Genomic DNA, 19,505 nt, shown 5'->3' on the forward strand with positions numbered 1-19,505 from the left:
AGAAAGAGTTTTTTTTTCAGAAATGATTCTTTTCTATTTCTGCTCCGAGGAACAATTCTGAGTAAAAGAACCCGTTTGATTCTCTCTGGGAATAGAAAAATAATTCGTTTTAAAAACTCGTATTTATTCATTTTTTTTAGATTGCTAACAAGTTATTTATTAGATATACATACGTCGGCGCCCCCGGCGGCGGCGGTGGCTCGGGCGGTTGAGGGTTGGGTGTCTGAAAAAATACTTTTTTTGCTTCTTGGCCCCAAACCATTTCCGGGCTAAGTTTTTACACCCGAACAAAAAAACACTTGTTGGAAAACACTTTCAGCTTGGGAGGTTTGTCGGGTGTCCAGCAACCCAGCCATTTCTTGGCTGGGTGCTCGCCTAGTTGTCTGATTTGTTCAAGTGCTAAGGGGGCCGGCTTCTCCCATCCTCCGGGTTGTCCATCTCCATTTCCAAGCCCCCACAAACACATCGATTGTCCAGAAACATCAAACTCATGTTGATTCCAATTCAAACGAAATTAATTTCGAGCCACAATCAACAGATATCCACCTTGGCGAGAAGTCCAAATTTATCTTCATTGGTCGTTGTCTAAATCAAGCCCCCTTAATCTCCTCACTCGCTGCAGATGCTAAGGGTTTGTTTGTTAATGGGTTAAATTGTAATTGATTCTTTTTTTTTTTTGGTTCCTGGATACAGATTTAGAATATAAATTAGTTTAGTAAATTTTTTGTTCCTGAGAACAAACCTGGGAATAGATTTGGAATATGATCAAGAAGTAAAAAAAAAAGTTGTTTTTTTGTTCCCATGAACAATTCTAGAACCAAGCCTAATTTTTCTTATCATCTCTTCTCTTTTCATCTTTTGCTTTTCTTCTTCCTTTTGGCCGGTCACCGACCTTGGCCATGGCTGGTGATTGGCTAGATGAGGGCTAGCGACCTCGCTGGAGCATCGTTGGCCCTCGGCGACACCGAGCCATGGCGAGGCTCGTTGGCCCAAACCTCCCTATGGCTAGGCGAGGTTGACCTTGCGCACATCTAGTGAGACCAAGCCTTGCTGTGGCTCAAGTCACTAGGGGTTTGCAGCACTTTGACAAGGTTGCCAACCCTCATCTAGCTAGTTGCTCGCCATTGCCGACAATCGGAGGAAGGAGAAGATGAAAAGGGAAAAAGAAAAGAAAAAAAGTGAAAAGAGAAAATTTTAATAAAATTATTAAAAGATTAAAAGAAAATGATTTGAACTAGAAATTTTAAGGGGTTTACCAAACACATTTCTATTTTGAGAATAGAATTTTGGGCAATTATTAAATACCTTCAAATGCTCAAAAATTCTTCTTGGGAGCAAAATAAAAAAGAATCATTTCTGAGCGAAAATTATTCTAAGGAACAAAATAATTAGCAAATGCACCATAATCTAGTAGTCTTAAAAAATTTACTATTGTTTGGTTATATGTTATTATGTCCCTAATCTTTCAATTTGTTTAAGTAAGTCCTTGACTTTGTCCAAGGAACATAGCCGCTCATGAAATTTTTTAATTGGTGTTAAACTAATGAGATATTCAACAGCAGAAAAATCTGTTTTTCAAAGGCAAAAGTATTGTCTAGCGCACATTTTTCCATGGTAGGACAACCTAATAAAGGAAAAAAATAAAGTGACTGTGTAAAAAATAAAGTGAGACTTCGTTCAGCTTTCTATTTCAATTCCTGGTGGGCCCCATCATTTGCGTATAGAAGAATGCCTCTCGCTTTAAAAACGATGCTTTTTCTGGGAATTTGGCTCTAGTCCTAGTACATTCGAAGACTTTCCTAAGTCAACTCAGGTGCGTTCTGAGAAAACACTGCAAAAACCGATGGCTCTCTTTGGTTCTCAGGAAAAGAAGGTGCGTTAAAACCACAAATGAAGAACGGTTGTCCGAGGTAGGTGATTTCGTGGAAGCCTACAGTAGTGATCTTTCTTTGCATCTTCTGTCGCTCACAGTGAGCCTGAATCAATCAATAGTTGTTTTGGGACAAAAAAAGTCAGTCTACCGCCTCTCTTATAAAATTGCCAACGGGCGCAAGGTAACTGGGAAGTTGCAATTTCGAACAAGCACAATAGTTTGATATCGCTTTTGCAGCCAAAGATCATAGGAATGGAACGTCTTGAAGGAAAGTCTCTCCCGCTCGGTGGTGAATCTTCATCGTCATCAAGGAGGGATTATGAGGTGTTCTTGAGCTTCAGAGGGTCCGACACTCGCTTAACCATCACGGACTCTCTCTATGCGGCCATGATCCGGGCCAGGATTTGCGTCTTCAAAGATGACGAAGAGCTCCGTGTTGGGGAAGAGATCAGGGGTGAGCTTTTGAGAGCAATCTCCAATTCAAAAATCTACATACCGATCTTCTCTAAAAACTATGCTTCCAGTAAATGGTGTCTTCGTGAGCTCACTTACATGGTGGAGTGTAAAAAGAGAGACGGCAAAGTGATATTGCCCATCTTCTATGGGGTCGATGCATCCAATCTTAAGCTTAGAACTGGATCGTATGGTAAGGCCCTACGAAAGCATGAGAGACAGTCAGGCGAAAATATGGCGAAGCGGTGGGAGGAGGCCCTCCGAGAGATCGCTGGAGTTAAGGGATGGAACTTAAAAGATCACGGGTAATTAATGACATTTATGTACTTTCATTTCTAAATTTAGATCATTGTTTCTTAATCATGAAAACTCAAAATATTTTAATCAGAAAACTCAAATCAAACCCCCCCAAAATATTCTAAAGTCAAATGGAAGTTGAAATGGTTGTGCAAATTACCATGTTCGCTTTATAAAGTCCATTTGATCAGCGTATAATTTTTCAGAACTCTTAACCGATCCATTGACTGCACTTTTGCATGCAGTTTTTATCTCATCTTATGCCATTCTTCCTTATGGTAATTCCCTATTACAGTAGAATTTTACAGTAATCATTATCTTTCAAAAAGCTGTGTCCCATTCGATGTGGGACTATGGTGCCACAAACTCCGCATATAAAAGGATTGACGTCCTCCTCGGTGTTGGCCCCATCCAAGAATACTCTCCCAACTTCTTGTGTGATTTGGTCCATTTTCACCCTTTGTCATACTAGAAGCATGGCACAAACCAAAAACATTTGTCTCGTTCGCCTGCTCGGCTGTGGAGCTAGTTTTGATGGCCAAATCGCATGTTACAACCTTCGCTGATTTGACCATCTAAAATTCTTCAGAACTACCCCCACATCAAATTCCAACCATTGTTATCTATAACTGAGATCAATCTTCTCAGTTTGGGTAGGATTGAATTTGAAATAAACAGATAATCCATGCTTGGTTTTAACAATTAAAGTTTCTAGTTTTACATATTTATGCTTCTGCGTGACATATTGAGTTTGTGGTTTTTCAAATTGAGACAGTTGCATTATGTATATGGCAGCCAAGACAAACTTATAGCACTTGTTCTGGAAGAAGTTTTAAATAAGCTAAGGTCTACACAAGGAAATTGGTGTGATGGCTTGGTGGGAATTCATGATCAGATGGAAGCCGTTATGGAGTTGTTAGGCTTAGGTACTTCTGGTGTACGATTTGTCGTGATTCATGGTATGGGTGGTATCGGGAAAACAACTCTTGCTAAGACTATTTTCAAGCGCATCTCTTCCCAGTTTCAATGTTCCATCTTTCTTTCAGATATCCGTGTAAACAATACTTTAAGTTTGCAAATGAAATTATTATGCGACATTCTTCATACTCAACATCCTAAAGTTATTGATGCTGATGAGGGGAGGGACATGATCAAAAAAGGACTTGGTGATAAGAAAGTCATCCTTGTCTTAGATGATATAGACAAGAGGGATCGGCTCATGAAGCTAGCTGGTAACTCTAGTTGGTTTGGACCAGGAAGTAGAATTATTATCACAACTAGAAACACCTATTTCTTAGCTCCCCAAACCGACACCCTAGATGACAATATCATCCCACTAGGTCATCGAGATTTCTTTTTTTATGAAATGAAGGAAATGCAGTTTCACCATGCTCTTCAACTATTCAGCATGCACTCCTTTGAAAAAGACTCACCTCCACATGATTACATCAATATTTCAAGAGAAATTGTTAGAATTACCGGAGGACTACCATTGGCTCTTGAGGTCATAGGTTCATTACTCCATTCAAAAGGCATGAAAACATGGAAAGACATGGCGAATAAGTTGAAGAAAGTGCCCAACGAGGATGTCCAAAAAAAGTTATTGATAAGTTATGAAGAATTGGAGTACGAGCAACGACAAATTTTTCTTGACATCGCATGTCACTGCATTGGTGAAGAAAGAATCCCCACGTATTACATGTGGAAAGCTTGTCAGTTTTTTCCAAAAACTGGACTCGATGTCCTCATTCATTTATCTTTAATAAAAGTCATCAAAGATGATAGATTATGGATGCACGACCAACTCAGAGATCTTGGAAGAGAGATTGTCAGACAAGAAAGCTTTATAGCTCCTGGAAAGCGCAGCAGGTTATGGTGTCCGACGATTGCCTTAGATGTGGTTCAGAATAACCTGGTATGTCTTAGCAAAGAAATTAATTACTTATGGAAAAACTGAACATGCAGTTACGTGTATTTAAAGTTCATTCTCACCCCCAAATATTCTCTATTTTTGTACATAGGGCACTGATGATTTTGCATGATTGAGAGAAATGAACAACATTCCAAAAGAACTAATTTTTATATTACAACTCCCATGTAAGTGGGAGAGATAATGATTCATGGAATTTGACCCTCTTTGCATAACATAATATCTATGTGCCCCTTTTTTGCTGGTTCACTTATGTTTACTATTTGTTGAATTTAGATATATGCTCCCTATTTTGATATTTAGTACTTACTCTAAATTGTTTAGTCATGTTGCTATTCGTTGCTTTGGAAATATCAGGGAACAGACAACATTGTAGCACTCAAAATCACAAGACTTGCTGACAGGCATAATTTTACAAGTGGTGAATTTTCAAGACTGCCTAGTTTAAGGTTCCTCGAATTGAATGGGGGAAACTTTGTAGGAGACTTCAAAAATCTTCTCTCTAATCTAACATGGCTCTCTTGGCATCATTGCCCTTCAAAACTACATGCCGACAATTTATGTCTAAGGAAATTGGCCATTCTCAAGCTTTTAAAGAGCGATCTTACTGAAGATTGGAATGGATGGGGAGCATGCATGGTACGATTTCATATAATGCATTCTTTTTCCTTTATGTGTGTTCGCATTTGTTACATTGAATCGACATTCACCTATGCCATTGTTTTCCTCAATAATTGGTTGTTTTGTAGGTAAATGATAACCTGAAAGTCATATATTTGGCAAGCTGCAATTATTTAAAGAGGACACCTGACTTCTCCAAGTGCATAAAATTGAAAAAACTGGTTCTAAAAAATTGTACAAGATTGGAAGAAATCGATAACTCTATTAATCAGTTAGGCCGCCTTAAGTATTTGGAAATTGATGGGAAGGATCATCTGCCGCAAAGAAATATTTTTCCAGCCGTTCGTTTATTACCAGACTCAATTGGTGGTTTGAAATCCTTGTTGATGTTGAAGGTGGAAAATCAGGATGGTGTTAGAAAACTTCCACCCTCAATAGGAGAGCTACTGGGCTTGAAGCATCTATCTCTAAGTGGGTGTTGCAACCTTAGAGAGCTTTCAGATTCCATTGGAGAGTTGAGATCGCTCCTTCGTTTGAAATTAGAATACACTGGTGTAAGTGCATTACCAGATTCTATTGGAAGACTAGAATCTCTACTCGAATTGGATGTATCTAATACACCTATTGTGGAATTACCCCCTTCTATTGGCAACCTTAGACGATTGCAGCTCATGATTTTGTCTTCTAGTAAGATAAGAGAGCTACCAAAGAGCATAGGGACTTTGGAGAATCTTGAGGAGCTACGTGCCAACGAGTGTGACAATTTCAAGGGCAAAATTCCTAATGAAATCGCAAGACTATCCCAATTGAAGGCTTTGAACTTGTCTTGGACAAAGGTTAGTAGACTGCCAATGACAATCAATCGGCTCTTTAACCTTCGACAGCTTAATTTAAGCCATTGTATGGGGCTTCAGTTATTACCAAATCTCCCCACAAGTTTAACATACCTAAATATAAGGTCTTCATCGTTGCAAGCAGTACCCGACCTCTCAAACCTCACTAACTTAGATCATCTAACAATAAGTGATCGTATTTATGCTGATATGTCCATAACTAAACCATTGTCCATAATTGAACGAGGACGAATTCTACATTCGAATCTAGAGTGTCTCGGAAGGCTTCATAAATTGGAGCAATTGGAGGTGGATTTATCCAATTCTGACATGCATCCAACTAACTTGAGCTCCCTTTCTCAACTTAGGTATTGTGCAATAACTTGTACCGACCCACGGTCTCTGACTGGGTTTCCGTCCAAGTTAGTAATATTGAGCTTAAAAGATGTGAAGATCCCGATAGAATGGTCAATGTTCTCCAACTTGGACAATTTGTTTTTCTTACAGCTCTCCAGCTGTTGGTTAGGAGAGATTGAGCTTGACAATGTGCTCGGACAGCTAAAGAAACTCCAGCAACTATTAGTGCGTGAGTGCGACGCGCTTGTGAGGATATCCAATGTATCGAGCTTAAAAGAGCACCAAGAGCTGCGGGTGGAGCACTGCCCGCAACTTATTGAGATTGAATTTGAACGGCCTTCAACTAGAGATTGCAGTTCCACAGAAAGGCCCGTCCCTGATACTCTGAAGCCAGAGAAGCTAGGGTGGTTGTCAGTCAGAGGTTGTGCATCATTGCAAAAGATACCAAATCCACGTCGTACGGATGTTTTGAGATGCCCGATGTTACATGGTTTTGATGACTTTAGGCGTCGTTTATGATAGAGAAAGGATGGGCCCAATAGAGCTTTCGAGCCTCATCGACTAACTATGGGCCTCTTCTAAAAAAAAAGGCCTCAGCCTACTACGGGCCTCTCTTGAGACAAATGCTTTCAGCCCAGGGACCTTAGCCCATCTTCTTGTTCCTTTCTTGAGTTGGTTCGTAGGGAAAATCAAGAGCAGAAACGAGAGAGGGAGGAGCGAGTCGGCAAAAGAAAGAGAAAACAGAAGAAAAGAGTGTGGAATCCGAGAGTGAGCAGAAGGGACTTTTGGCACGATTTAGTTCGGAGGCCACGATGAGCTAGATTGATACCGTTTTGAAGCACTCGGTAAGAAATTTCAAACCTTGATACATCTAATCAAATCAAAGAGATTTGCTTTGTCAAGTTGTAATTTTGAATCGATTCAGGTTTTAGGGTTGCTTGGTTGATTCTTGAGATAGTTGAGCCCTGAAATGATGTTGTTTTGAAACGTTAGGTCGGTCTTGGGATTGTGAGATTTTACAAATTGTCGTTTGAGAGATATTGATTCTTCAAAGTTCTTGAAAACTAATTTAGAGTGACTGCAACCAGCAGGGTTTCATCTCGGATTTCATTAGTTGTCGGCCATATTTTGGTTCTAAGGAGTTTTGGGTCTTTTAGTAATTTGAATGAGCTTTATTTTGACTATAAACTCACTTAAAATGGAGTTCAGTAGAGATGTATGAAATGCCAAAATTCGCAGTGTAAGACGAGGTTGTTGCTCTATTTGCTATAGCAAGTTTGATGCTTGTGTGGCCTTTTTATCGACTCATAATGGACGTTTTGACTCCAAAAACTAGCATCGCCTAGCAGAATCTTAATTGAGGTTAGTGATATGTAAGTTTGACATTTGGTTATTGCATTCTTTGATAGAATTTTTAAGCTTTTTGGGCAGTAAAGCTTTTAATTTGGCTTTTGGTTAGCAAGGAGTGGTGTTTATCTCTTCTATGATTTGTAAACTTATGGCTTGAAAATCAAAGGAATTAGATATACGATATAAGTTATGAATGAGACATTGCACGTTTTGATATTTATTTATTAAAAAAAAATGGTGTTTAGAACATCTTTGTTATATAAAGCTGGATCTTGCATTTACTACCTAGTTTGGTTATTTGAAATATCATAGTAAAATATCTCGTGAAATAGTTGGAGAGTTGATTATTTATAAAATGGTTTGAGAAATTTTTCATGAATGTATGCTTCTTGTGGATGGAGTTGTAAAGGGTTGTATCGATTTGTGACTTTGGTTTATTAAATGAATTCTGAATTGGGTTTGCTGTTTACAGGATTATGTTGATGATTTTATCCTCCTATCATAATCATCTAAAATCATTGAAGAGTTGAGAGTAAGCATACATGTTCTCGGGATGTCTTGTGTGGCCAAAGCCACCGACTGACATTAGTGGAGACCTATGCCTAGGAAGGAATCTTGGTAAGCCTTGTCATGGGGCATTAAATGTGGTTGTAGTTTGATATGAAGTACTGGAGTGATCAATAGACTAAACCACATATGTTTTCTTAAATATTGTTGGTTGAATGAGCGTTTCTAATATGTTGAAAACATTGTTGAAGTGATGTAACTCATATTTAGACTTTTACATGTATTATATACTGGATTTGGTTATGGTTCTATTACTGTTTATAATGTGCATAGTTGATGCTCAATTTGTTGAGAAGAGATATGCACTATTTATCGAGAGGTGGTTTGCTTATACCATTCATCTCAATTCTTTTTTAGCTGTCGACAAATAAGAAGAAAGCTGCATCAGTGGAGGCATCTTAGAAATTTAATTTTGGGTATAACTTGAGATAATCATACATATAATTTGTAATGGTACTTTTTGGGTTTAGTTTGTTAGTCACTCGAGATATATATATCTCTAGTTCTATGTAACTAGCTTATTATTCTTATGAGATATTAACCAATATATATTTTGATAATAGGTTAATGTTGGTAATGCGTTGAAGACTGCATCCTTTGGCTCGAAGGACGATTGTGCCATTTTTCCTATGTTTGTACAGTTGGGGTGTGACGGTTTTATCAATTTGTCCTTTTTAAGCTTTGTTCAGAAACATCAAGCTATGCGAGTAGTCATTGTTTGGACTTGTTATTGTGTACGGCATAAGTCAAGAGGTTGTGTGAGAGAATGATATTGCTTTCTCTTGGTGTTATTTGCTTCAACTCTTGTTCTTACTTATATGGTCTATAATATATATGTGTGTATATATATGATATGGATTGTGACTTGAAATGTCCATATCTTTGGGGATTCAAATTGGGGCATAACCTTTGTGGTAGAAAGCAAAAATATTCTATTCTTACATATGATTCACTTAGCTGTCAAAGTAGATAGTGAAATTTCTTTTTGATAGGAAACTACACCACCTTAAGAAGTATTATACGTAATTTCAACCAATTCATTTCAGAAGTAATCGGCAATATAATCCGATACAAATATTGTCACGCTCCAAATCTCGAGAGCGCGCACATCCTTTGGTAGTCGACTGAATTGCGACGTTTCTAGGACGCATTACCGACCCAATCGATTATAAACATGCGGAAGTGAATTAAACAATCTCGAGACAACAATGAAACATGTGATAGAAAAGCAATACAACCAAGTTTCACAAAACTTATTTTATAAGCAAACCAGGTATATATACACAAGAGTCTAAACCAAAATGGCGCTACTGAGCTATCTAAACTTCGAGCTCTACAGCCATGGGCTTCGGGTCCACCACGACACCATTAGGATTGTCGAGATCCATGGGATGCCCTACTTCCCACTCCCTAGTCCCAACAAGGGGCCCATCGAAATCTTGTAGGGGACCCTCCCGACCCCTTTGAGGAGAGCCAATGAACCACGCTATGAATTGGTGAGGTATCAATTGGGGTAGGTCCTCATCGACCCAGACTGTAACTCAACTAGCTCTTGGGTTAGGGTGGTCCCAAGGATAAGGAACAATGTGTGCTCAAAATCCATCACCCGTGGGACCCCATATCGTACCTATCGTACCTCCATCTAGGGACCTAAAAATTATAAACCATGACGGGGTGAAACAATGTCTTAGCGAGTCTATACCCTAAACCCTGATTAGGAGGAAATTCACCTAAAGGCAGCCTAAACACACATCATATAAGACTTATCTCACCTTAGCACCTCCCTACACATTAGTACAACTCGTATAACATATGTGTACACAGCAAGTGTAGATCATTAATTGGAACACCTCATCACATATATCAATCACTCACAGGGGTCCAAGGTTAAATTATTATGACATGTCCCATTCCGTGCCACACAATTTTGTCCCATAATCAGGCATAGCTATTTCAATCACTTAGGTGTTCCAATTAATTACGACCCAATGGCCACGACCAACTCAATAGTTGGCGGTCATCCGGCATAACCGGCGTTGTCTCGCCCCATCGAGCATCGAGCACGGCAACGTCTACATTTAGACGGCATTCTCGAAGGAGCATTGGTTCGGCCTCTACCGCAATTCGGCATCCATTGTCAAGGGCATCTAAACTTAATCAGGCATCGTCCTGCGTAAATACATTAGGATGGGTTCACTACCCCGCATAAATGCATCAGGGTATTATGTGATCACGCATGCATCCAACATCGGCCAAGAATATCGTGCTTTGCACTCAAATGCTTCAATTTCAAATAATGGATAAGTATTCCAAAAGTCCTACAACTTGTCACGAAAATACATTTCGGTCATAAAACTTGCAAAAAGTGCATTTAAGTCCTAAAACTTGTCAAATTGTTTCAAACGAGTCCTAAGACCAATGCCGTTAGCATTTTCCGTTAAAAATGCTGACGTGGCATTTTAAATAATTTTTGATTTTCCACGTGAATTTTTTTAAAATTATTTTTTATTTTTAAAAAAAAAAATTAGATTTAAAAACTAAAAAAAAATCAAATTTATTCATTTTATCTTATTTTCACCATTTTTTTTAAAAAAGTTAAAATATTTATTAAAAAAATTTCAATTAAAAATAATTTTTTAGTTAAAATATTTATAAAAAAATATTTAAAAAGTTAACATTATTTTTAAAATTTTTAAAAATAAAATTTTTAAATTTTCTTTTTAGTTTTTGTTGAAAATAAGATAAGAATAAATTTAATTTTTAGTTTTTAAATCTAATTTTTTAAAAAAATGGATAAAAATTAATTAAAAAATAAACATGGAAATTAAAAAAATATTTAAAATGCCACGTTAGCATTTTTAATGGAAAATGCTAACTGCGTCTATCTTAGGACTGATTTGAAACAATTTGACAAGTTTTAGGACTTAAATGCACTTTTGCAAGTTTTAGGACTGAAATGCATTTTTGTGACAAGTTATAGAGCTTGGAACACTTATCCCTTCAAATAATATACTTGGCATATTTTCTTTATATTAAAAACACCCGGTAAAATAAATGTGCGTGGACACATGGTCAAATCGAATCATAAAATGTGATCCTTCCATTTAAAATTTTGACGATTTGATATAGTACTTAAAACTATTTTGGCATAAAAAACCGACCCCAGTGTTTTTCTAATTAACTATCAAAATTCCATATTTTTGAAATAATAATTAAAAAATCATCACCAAGCACTCAATTGCATAAATTAGCAATCAATTACACAAACCAACTACATCATGGCGATCGGCATGAAATTTTGACAACCGGCCATCCCGGTATAATTTTCGATAATTAATAAATAATTAAATAAATTGCAAAATATTTAAATTAAACCACTAATTAATCTACCTAAGCTAATCTAACCACCTACTTAATCCAACTAATTAACTAAATAACTAATTATACTAACTAAATTAACCCTTAATCCTATTTAGCCTAAACTAATCCCCATAATCTATACTTAGCATAAACTAATCTCCCTCTAAATGCAATTAACCCCTAATTAGAGGTTAGGAGGCTAACTCATCAGTTTAGCGTGAAAACCAGTTCATAGCTATGGCGGCGCGATGGCGACAACCACTTGAGTCTACGGTGACACCAAAGGAGGCCAAACCAATGTAAAAAAAGCCCACAAGGCTCACGATGGCGGCTGGTCTTCGGTTTTGCTTCGGGTCAGGCTAGCTAGTTGTAGGGCTTAGCAAAGCTGGATGAGTGGCTGGCCGGAGCTGGGACGAGGATAGGAGGCTGGAGGTCACGTCGGAGGAGCTGGCATGTGACAAAGGCAAGCTGACGACGGCTCGGGGACGGCTCGCAAAGGAGTTGGCGAAGTGGGCTGGTCCGTGGGCGAACTAGGCTCACGGCAGCTCGAACAATTGACGAGCGACTAGCGGGCTGCTGGTTGGTTTGATAAGGGCTAGAAATGGTGGTTCAACAATAATGAAGGGTGAGGAAGTGAGGAAGAAGAAGAAGAAGTGATTTGCAGGGGGAAGAAATGAGCTGCTCAAGTATGAGGGAGGAGGGGGAACAAAGAGGGAGAGAGAACACAAGCCAAGGAAGTCAAACCAAAATATCTTAGGCACTTGAGTGTTGTTCACTCTTATCTTCAGCCAACTTGAGCAAACTTGATCAATTGGTCACTGTAACATCCTGAATTTCAGTTTCTATCTTTTATTGAATAAATTGACATTTTCATCGACACGCCTATAGTTCTTTTCCCTGAATTGATCACTCACGGGATAACTAGCCTATCAGGTGAAGCCATTAAGGAATCTAAACGCAATAAACTTGAGAATTCGACTAGGAATCGACCGCTTGACCATGCTAATTTGCAAGGATCATTACAATACGGTTAAAAATCGTTTAGAGATTAGATATAAGTTGATTCGATAAAGATATGTGATTAGTATGTGAGTGATTCCACATAATTACAAAATTCTCATTGAACGATACTAGATCGATTTTTCTGTCATTTCTGTATCATGTGCATGTATTTAAAATCTCATGATTTTCATGACATCCGAGAGTCGTCAATGTGTTGAAGATGCACAATGTGGCTAAAAAATAATCGACAACGGGTCAATTGCACAAAAAATTCCTAAAAGCTACAGGTAGGTTAAGTCACGCTAAAATCGCGTCAGATTGAAATTAACCACGGAATTGAAAATTCTATCATGTCACGATTCATTTTAGGAATGTTGACTCATCCTCCAAAGAATTTTTGCCGAGCTCGGGATTTTTCCGGAAAATCAATTCGGACGATTCGGAAAAGAACGGAAATTTGAAGGGGCCAAAGTAAGTTGATTTTTGGCATTAAAAAAGGAACTAGTTTGTAAGGACAAGTGTGTGAATGATGTGAACTTCCTCCTTAGCAAGATTGTACATCAAATTGGGGAAATTGATGAATGAATTGAAGCCCAAAGTTGTGAAATTCAGAAGTTGGCATGGGGGCTGCAACATTTGGCTTCAAATTGGATTATTTGTGGGATTATTTTGCAAGAAAGTAATGGGAGGACCAAAGGACTTTTAGGGACTTTTGACTTTTACCCTCTCCCTCAGCTTCCCCCAACCGAACACTCCTCCTACGCACACTAGCTCCATCAACTCCTCCTCCTTCACGGCTCCTGCTTCTCCATTTTCGGTTTTTCCTTCTACCCGATCATTTTCCCCCCGTTCCTCAGACGAATTGTCTCTACCCTCTCTTATTTTTATTCCCTTCGAAGCCAACCCCCCACTCTGATCCAGACTGTTCCACTATCTGCTGCCGTCTGCCACCTCTTGTTTTTCCCTGCTCCTCCATCGAATCGACGTTAGTGAAGCCCCCCACCGAGTCAACTTCTTCATCCCATTTCCCTCAGTTGTTTGTGTTCATCTCCACTTCTCAGCTCCATCGTTTTCTCCACGAGATCAACACCCGCATGCTCCACCGCGTCAACAAGCAGAACATTTTCCCCATCGAGACAACCCCACGTTCTGCCACTCCACCGACTTAGCTGCTCCATCACTAGCGAAGTTAGCCTTCATTCTCCCTTAGTTGCAGCTGCCAGCATGTCCATGCTTCAGCCCACTCACAGGAGCCAGCTCATCTTCAACCCACGCAAGTTCAGCCCAGCCCGCAGCTACAGCCTAGTCAAGCTGAGCTTAGTAGCCAACTCATCTTAGCCCCAAGCCTATAATCGAGCCCAACAGTTCGCTGTGGGCTTGCAAGGCCTTTTCGGCTTGGTCCAAGCTCCCCTTGGTGTCGCCGTAGGCTCGAGTTTTCGCTGTCGTTGTGCCGTCATCACGATGAACTGATTTTCATGCTAAACCACTGAGTTTACTGGCTAAACTCTACTTAGAGAGTTAATTGTGCTAAAGTGGTGCTTATTTTAAGTTAATTAGGGATTATGTGATTAGTTAGATTAGATTAATGATTTAATTATTCAATTATGCATGTTAAGTGGTTAGATTAGATTAATTAAGGCCTAGATAGGATGTGCTATTTATCTAGATAGGTTCGGGAATTTTCTCGGCCCGTTTAGGCGGTTGATTTATCAATTACCACCTAAGTTAGTATTTTTGGTATTTAAATTGAATTAGTTAGTTAATTTTGGTAATTATTTAATTATTTATTATCTTTCCGGAAATTAGACCGGGATAGCTAGTGACTGGAATTTTGTGTTGATTGCAATGGTGTGTTCAATTTATGCAATTGGATGTTAATTTGTACAAATTAAGTGTTGATTGGAAATTTGGTCAATTATTCCAAAATTTGTGATTTTCAATATTTATTTAGATAATTCTAGGTGTCGGGTTTTAACACTAAAAATTGTTTTATATACTATATAGAATAGTGAGATTTTAAGAAGAAGGTTATGAATTTTTCGGGTTCAATTTGACCGTGTACCTACACACGACTATTTTCACCAGGTATTTTTAATACGAAAAAAATATGCTATGATCACCATTTTAATTGAGGTATTTGAGTGCAATGCACGGTGTCCTGGGCTGAGATTGAATGGTTGTGTGTTGGTTAAGAGAACTTGTCCCAAGCGTTTACGTGGACGTTACCCTATATGAGATTTGGGTCGCAATAGATTTTGAACCTATACTCCTTCAGCAAAGCCGTCTTGGAGAGACGTAGCCTTGCTCAATGGGATGAAATAATGCCTGACTACGTCAGTAGATCGCCGAACTTGGGAGTAGGCTGTGCCTTAGAATGGCGTAATTATCAATTGAAACACATGATTGATTGAGTTAGATGTACCTGATTATGAGATAAAACTGTGTGGCATGGTATGTGATGTATCATAATGATTTGATCTTATAATCGGAACCCTTATGATTGATTGAATTGATGAGGTGTTTCAATTGTGGTGTGTTGTGATTATATGCATTGTGTATATGAATTGTGCTGTCATGTGCCTGTAAGTTCTTTGTATTGTGTGGTTAGGCCACCATTGACTGCATTTTCTTCCTGTTGACACCCAATTTTTGTTTTCAAGTACAAAAAATTATTGCAAAACAACAACAAAAGAAAAAGAAAATAGAAAATTGATTGAGTTAGGCGGATGTACCTGATTATCGGTAGAGGGTTTCGCGAGGAGACCTGCAAGAGGAGAGAAAGAAAACACATAGAAAAGAACGAAAAAGAAAGGGAGAGCTTGCTGGCATGCTATGTGATGTCGGCGAGCACGGCGCCATCATAATGATTTGATCTCGCCCGCCTCCACCTACAATCGGAACCCCTATGATTGATTGACCATTGAGCTGAGGCTGTTTCAATTGCCGACCGCCTCGGTGTGCTGTGATTATATGCATTCCGCGACCCCGTGTATATGACGCCACCGCCGTTGCCGCCGTCTGCGACACTGCCACATGCCGCGCGCCGTGACCAACTTCCGGCTCAGGCCGCTCCTAGGAAGAAAGAAACCGGAGTAAGACGGGTAGGGTTTTTGGCGTAAGTTCTTTGGCTTGGTTTATTTTTGCATGTGGGCTTGTGGGCTTGTGGGCTTGTGGGCTGGTCTCATGTAGGCTTAGGAAATAGGTGGGCCTTTTTGACTTTCTTTGGGCCCTGGTTAAAATATCCAAAAAAAAGAATTTTGGGCCCACTCGGGCCTGCTGTTACCGATTGGGCCGAACCGGGTCCGGTCGGAGACCGGACCCGGTTCAGCCAACCGGGTCGTGTCAAACCGAACCCGACCCGGTTCATCTTTTAAAATAAAAAATTTAATTAAAAATTTAAAAAAATATTTTCTTTAAAAAAATCAAAAATTTAAAAATTTAAAAAAAAAAATTTAAAAATTAATTAAAACAATTTCGAAAATCCAAAAAATATTTAAAATTAGAAATTAGTTATTTCTTTTTTTTTTTTTTTTTTTAAAAAAAAATTAATTAAAAAAATTAAAAATTTAAAAAAATTTGAAAATCCAAAAATGATGGGGTTTGATTAGGACTTGCCATGTATTGCCATTTTAGCGTTATTAGACCTTTATGTGCTCATATATTGATTATGTTAAATGTTTAATTTGCATATCTAATTATGTTTGATTGCACGTGTTTAATTTTATGGCAATTAGGATTTTGATAGTTATGATTATTACTCTAATGATCGCGCACCCGCATGATCACCTCGTATGTTAGTGGATAAATATAAAATTAATCCAAACTGTTTGACAAAAATCATTTTGTTAAAATGAACAAGATTAGGTACCGAAAGGGCACTAATTGATTAATTAGTGTAATCAAGTCCCCGAACCTAGATTCTCAGTTGCGTAGGAAGTGAGGTATACTCCCATACCTCACTTGGTTTCTAGCCGACCCCGATAGGCTAGTGGCGACTCCTTTTGTGCAAAATTTCTTAAAAATATCCCAACGTCACGCGGGGTATGGGCTTGGGAGAGCCCGCGCCTGATCATGGGCCTTAGGCTCGTCCTTTAGGCAATACCCCTAAACCTGTTCCCTCCCCCCGAGGGTAGGTCGCGACAGCTTGGCGACTCCGCTGGGGACTTGGTTTGGTTTTAAACCTTAGAGGACTTAGGCCAATATTAATCTTGTTTAAAAATATTTTTGTTTGGCAGCAAGGATTCCAGGTATGTCTCTAACATTAAAGGTGTTAAATGTTTTTGTAGAATGGGAGGTATAAGGGGAAGTGTTTGCTCACCTTTGTCTTGTAGGGAGGTGAAGGAATGTATGGTTTTATTATTCATGCATGAAGTGTTGATTGCTTATAAATTGTCATGCCTGCATCTCCTACATTGCACTACACTTTAGCACACACAACCTGCCGCCGAACCTGGGCCGCATAGGATTACTTAGGATGGTGTTGAGATGGATACCACTCCGACTACAAGCATGTAGTACGAGTCGCCCATCTCAACCCCGAAATTTCTTTCTTGATGTTAGAGGTCCCCACCCTGGTCTGCGAGCATGCGACACGGGTCGGTCCTTTAACGAAGCCGGAGTCATGGGTAACACGACCTAGCCACGAGCATGTTGGTTCAGTCTTGTGATCCTATGGCTCCATTTTGGGCCGTATAGAGTAGAAATCGAACCACATTCCATGTGCATGTCTATGTAATTTTGAAAAAAAAAAGCATGAGACAAAGGTCGGCACCCATTGTAAGTATAATTTCCCTTTTTATTTGCTCATTTTGTATTGCTTTTTCATCTTGAAATTTGCGGAAATCAATCGAATGCCCTCGGTGATGCAAGCTTATGATTGAAAAATTGACAATCACTTTTGACAAGTGAGCATTTTGAATGCAAGTTCTAAACATTTTGATTTGACTCGTTAAACACATGGTTTTGTTTAAATTTCTATTTAGGGGCTCAAAATCATTTCGAAGAAAAAAAAAATTTCAAATTGTGATTATATTGGGACACAAATTGAAATTGCATTTTTTTATCAAATTTTCTCATTCTCACATTTTGGGACTATAACGCAAATCATTTTGTGTACAAATTTCTCAAAATAGAAGTCACTTCATTTTTCTATGAGTAAAATCACAAATCAATCTTTCAAAAATCAATGACACTTTTGCATACGAAACTTTTGGAATAAAAGTGGGCATTCGATTGATGGCCATGGATTGATAATTTTTTTGATGTCTTCTCTTATGATAAAATCTTGGCGAAATAGTAAAATCCCGTAACAAGGACTGTGGGGTATATACTAAGATTGCCTCGATTTTATTGTAAGAAGCGATCTCATTGAGATGTCATTTTCTCTCATTCACGTATTGACATTGTCGTCTATTTGCAGGTTATGCGTGATGCTCATTGACATTCTCGTGTTGGACCACATAGAGAAGTGAATTTTAGAGTTTGAACAGGGGTTGATTTTTACTATTACCTATACAAGAGTTTCTTGTATATTATCAATCTTTATTCTTGTTAAGAACCATGTTTTTCTTTAATGATAGAATTCAATTTCATGAAAATCATCATTTAAAAAAAAAACAAAAGATAAAAACAAAAACAAAAACAAAAACAAAAAAAGAGAGCAAATTCAGAAGTGTTTTCAGTGAACCTATACGTCTACCTTCCAAAATGAATTTCAAGAAAAAGTTGCTTAGTGCCCTCTCTTCACGTAGTCATTTTCCTGAGCTCATCGAACTCGAAGAGCAAGCATGCGTTGAGGTTTCGTCGGCACCAATTTTCCATAGAGGCGGAACGAAATTGAATTCCATTCTGAGAAGTTTTGTTATTCGCAAATGCCTTAGATGCCAAAATAACCCATCGATCTCGTTCACTTTACATGATGAGACAAATGAAATGAGTTGTCAAATATCCAAAAGGGCAAATTAAAAGAGACATCAAAAGTACCAAATTTTGTAATGTTTCAACAAATGCGATAGAGCATTATTAAGTCCTGTTCATCCAAAACAAAGAAGGATTCAAATGAAACGGAGGAGCAATATTATTCCTTCCTCCATGAGAGATACATTGAGATGTTGATCACTCGACTTTATAAAGGATGTAACTCGTTCCTAAACTTCATTTCTCTTCAGTATAAAAAACTAACATATCAGTTTCTTTGGTACAGGACAGACTCGAACGGAACACAGGTTTGTCATATAAAGAGTGGGAGAACAACGTTTGATTTAAAGAAAAATCTCTCATTCATCCACCAATGAAGTGTGTTGGAACAACATTGCCAAATTCATCAAAAAGGATGTATCGTTCCTCATTTGAACCTAACTAAGAATGGAGATAACTTGTTTTATCTCTCCTTCTTACAGGATGATATATAAAAGAGTTGCACCTTAACCATAGAAGCAGCGCCTTCCACCAAGGAATCAGGAAGACATCAAGCACTTAAAGGCGAATGCAATGGAGTGGTATTGTCAAGTTACCAAATATCCACGAATGTGAATCCAAGAGATGTTAGTGCCCAAAAGATGAAAGCGAATGAAGGGTAACAATGTATTGTTTCCAACATTTCATTCCCTAAAGATTTTTGCACTAACATATTCTTTAACATTTTTTACAGGGTTACGGGTCACCATGACGCAGGTAAGTACCTTTCTTCTCTTCTTCTTCTTTAAAAAAAAGAAAAAAAGAAAAAAAATGGAGAATTTCCATTACAAAAAATAACCTGTTGCGCTTTCTTAAAAAAAAAATGAACTGAATAATTGAGAAACAAATTACAAACCTTTTGAGCATCCTTTTTATCCCAAAATTGTTTTCTCGTTTTGTGAATTAT

The 19,505-nt window shown here is 38.3% G+C and overlaps 1 protein-coding gene across 2 annotated transcripts; it reads left to right on the forward strand.

Annotated features, from left to right (window-relative positions):
- The first annotated feature begins 1,798 nt into the window (after window positions 1-1,798).
- On the forward strand, window positions 1,799-9,133 carry LOC104440405 (disease resistance protein RPV1). Of its 2 annotated transcripts, XM_018871613.2 has the most exons (7): window positions 1,799-2,631; window positions 3,419-4,538; window positions 4,911-5,192; window positions 5,303-7,209; window positions 8,187-8,332; window positions 8,639-8,697; window positions 8,845-9,133. In XM_018871613.2, exons 1-4 carry the CDS (start codon window positions 2,126-2,128, stop codon window positions 6,881-6,883), a joined length of 3,489 nt encoding a protein of 1,162 aa, XP_018727158.2. In that variant the 5' UTR covers window positions 1,799-2,125; the 3' UTR covers window positions 6,884-7,209; window positions 8,187-8,332; window positions 8,639-8,697; window positions 8,845-9,133. The 2 variants fall into 2 exon arrangements, with proteins under 2 accessions (XP_018727158.2, XP_039166420.1); XM_039310486.1 differs by lacking the exon at window positions 8,639-8,697.
- Window positions 9,134-19,505: the final 10,372 nt, after the last annotated feature.

This window comes from Eucalyptus grandis, chromosome 3, assembly GCF_016545825.1.
Source record: "Eucalyptus grandis isolate ANBG69807.140 chromosome 3, ASM1654582v1, whole genome shotgun sequence".
NCBI classification, from domain to species: domain Eukaryota; kingdom Viridiplantae; phylum Streptophyta; class Magnoliopsida; order Myrtales; family Myrtaceae; genus Eucalyptus; species Eucalyptus grandis.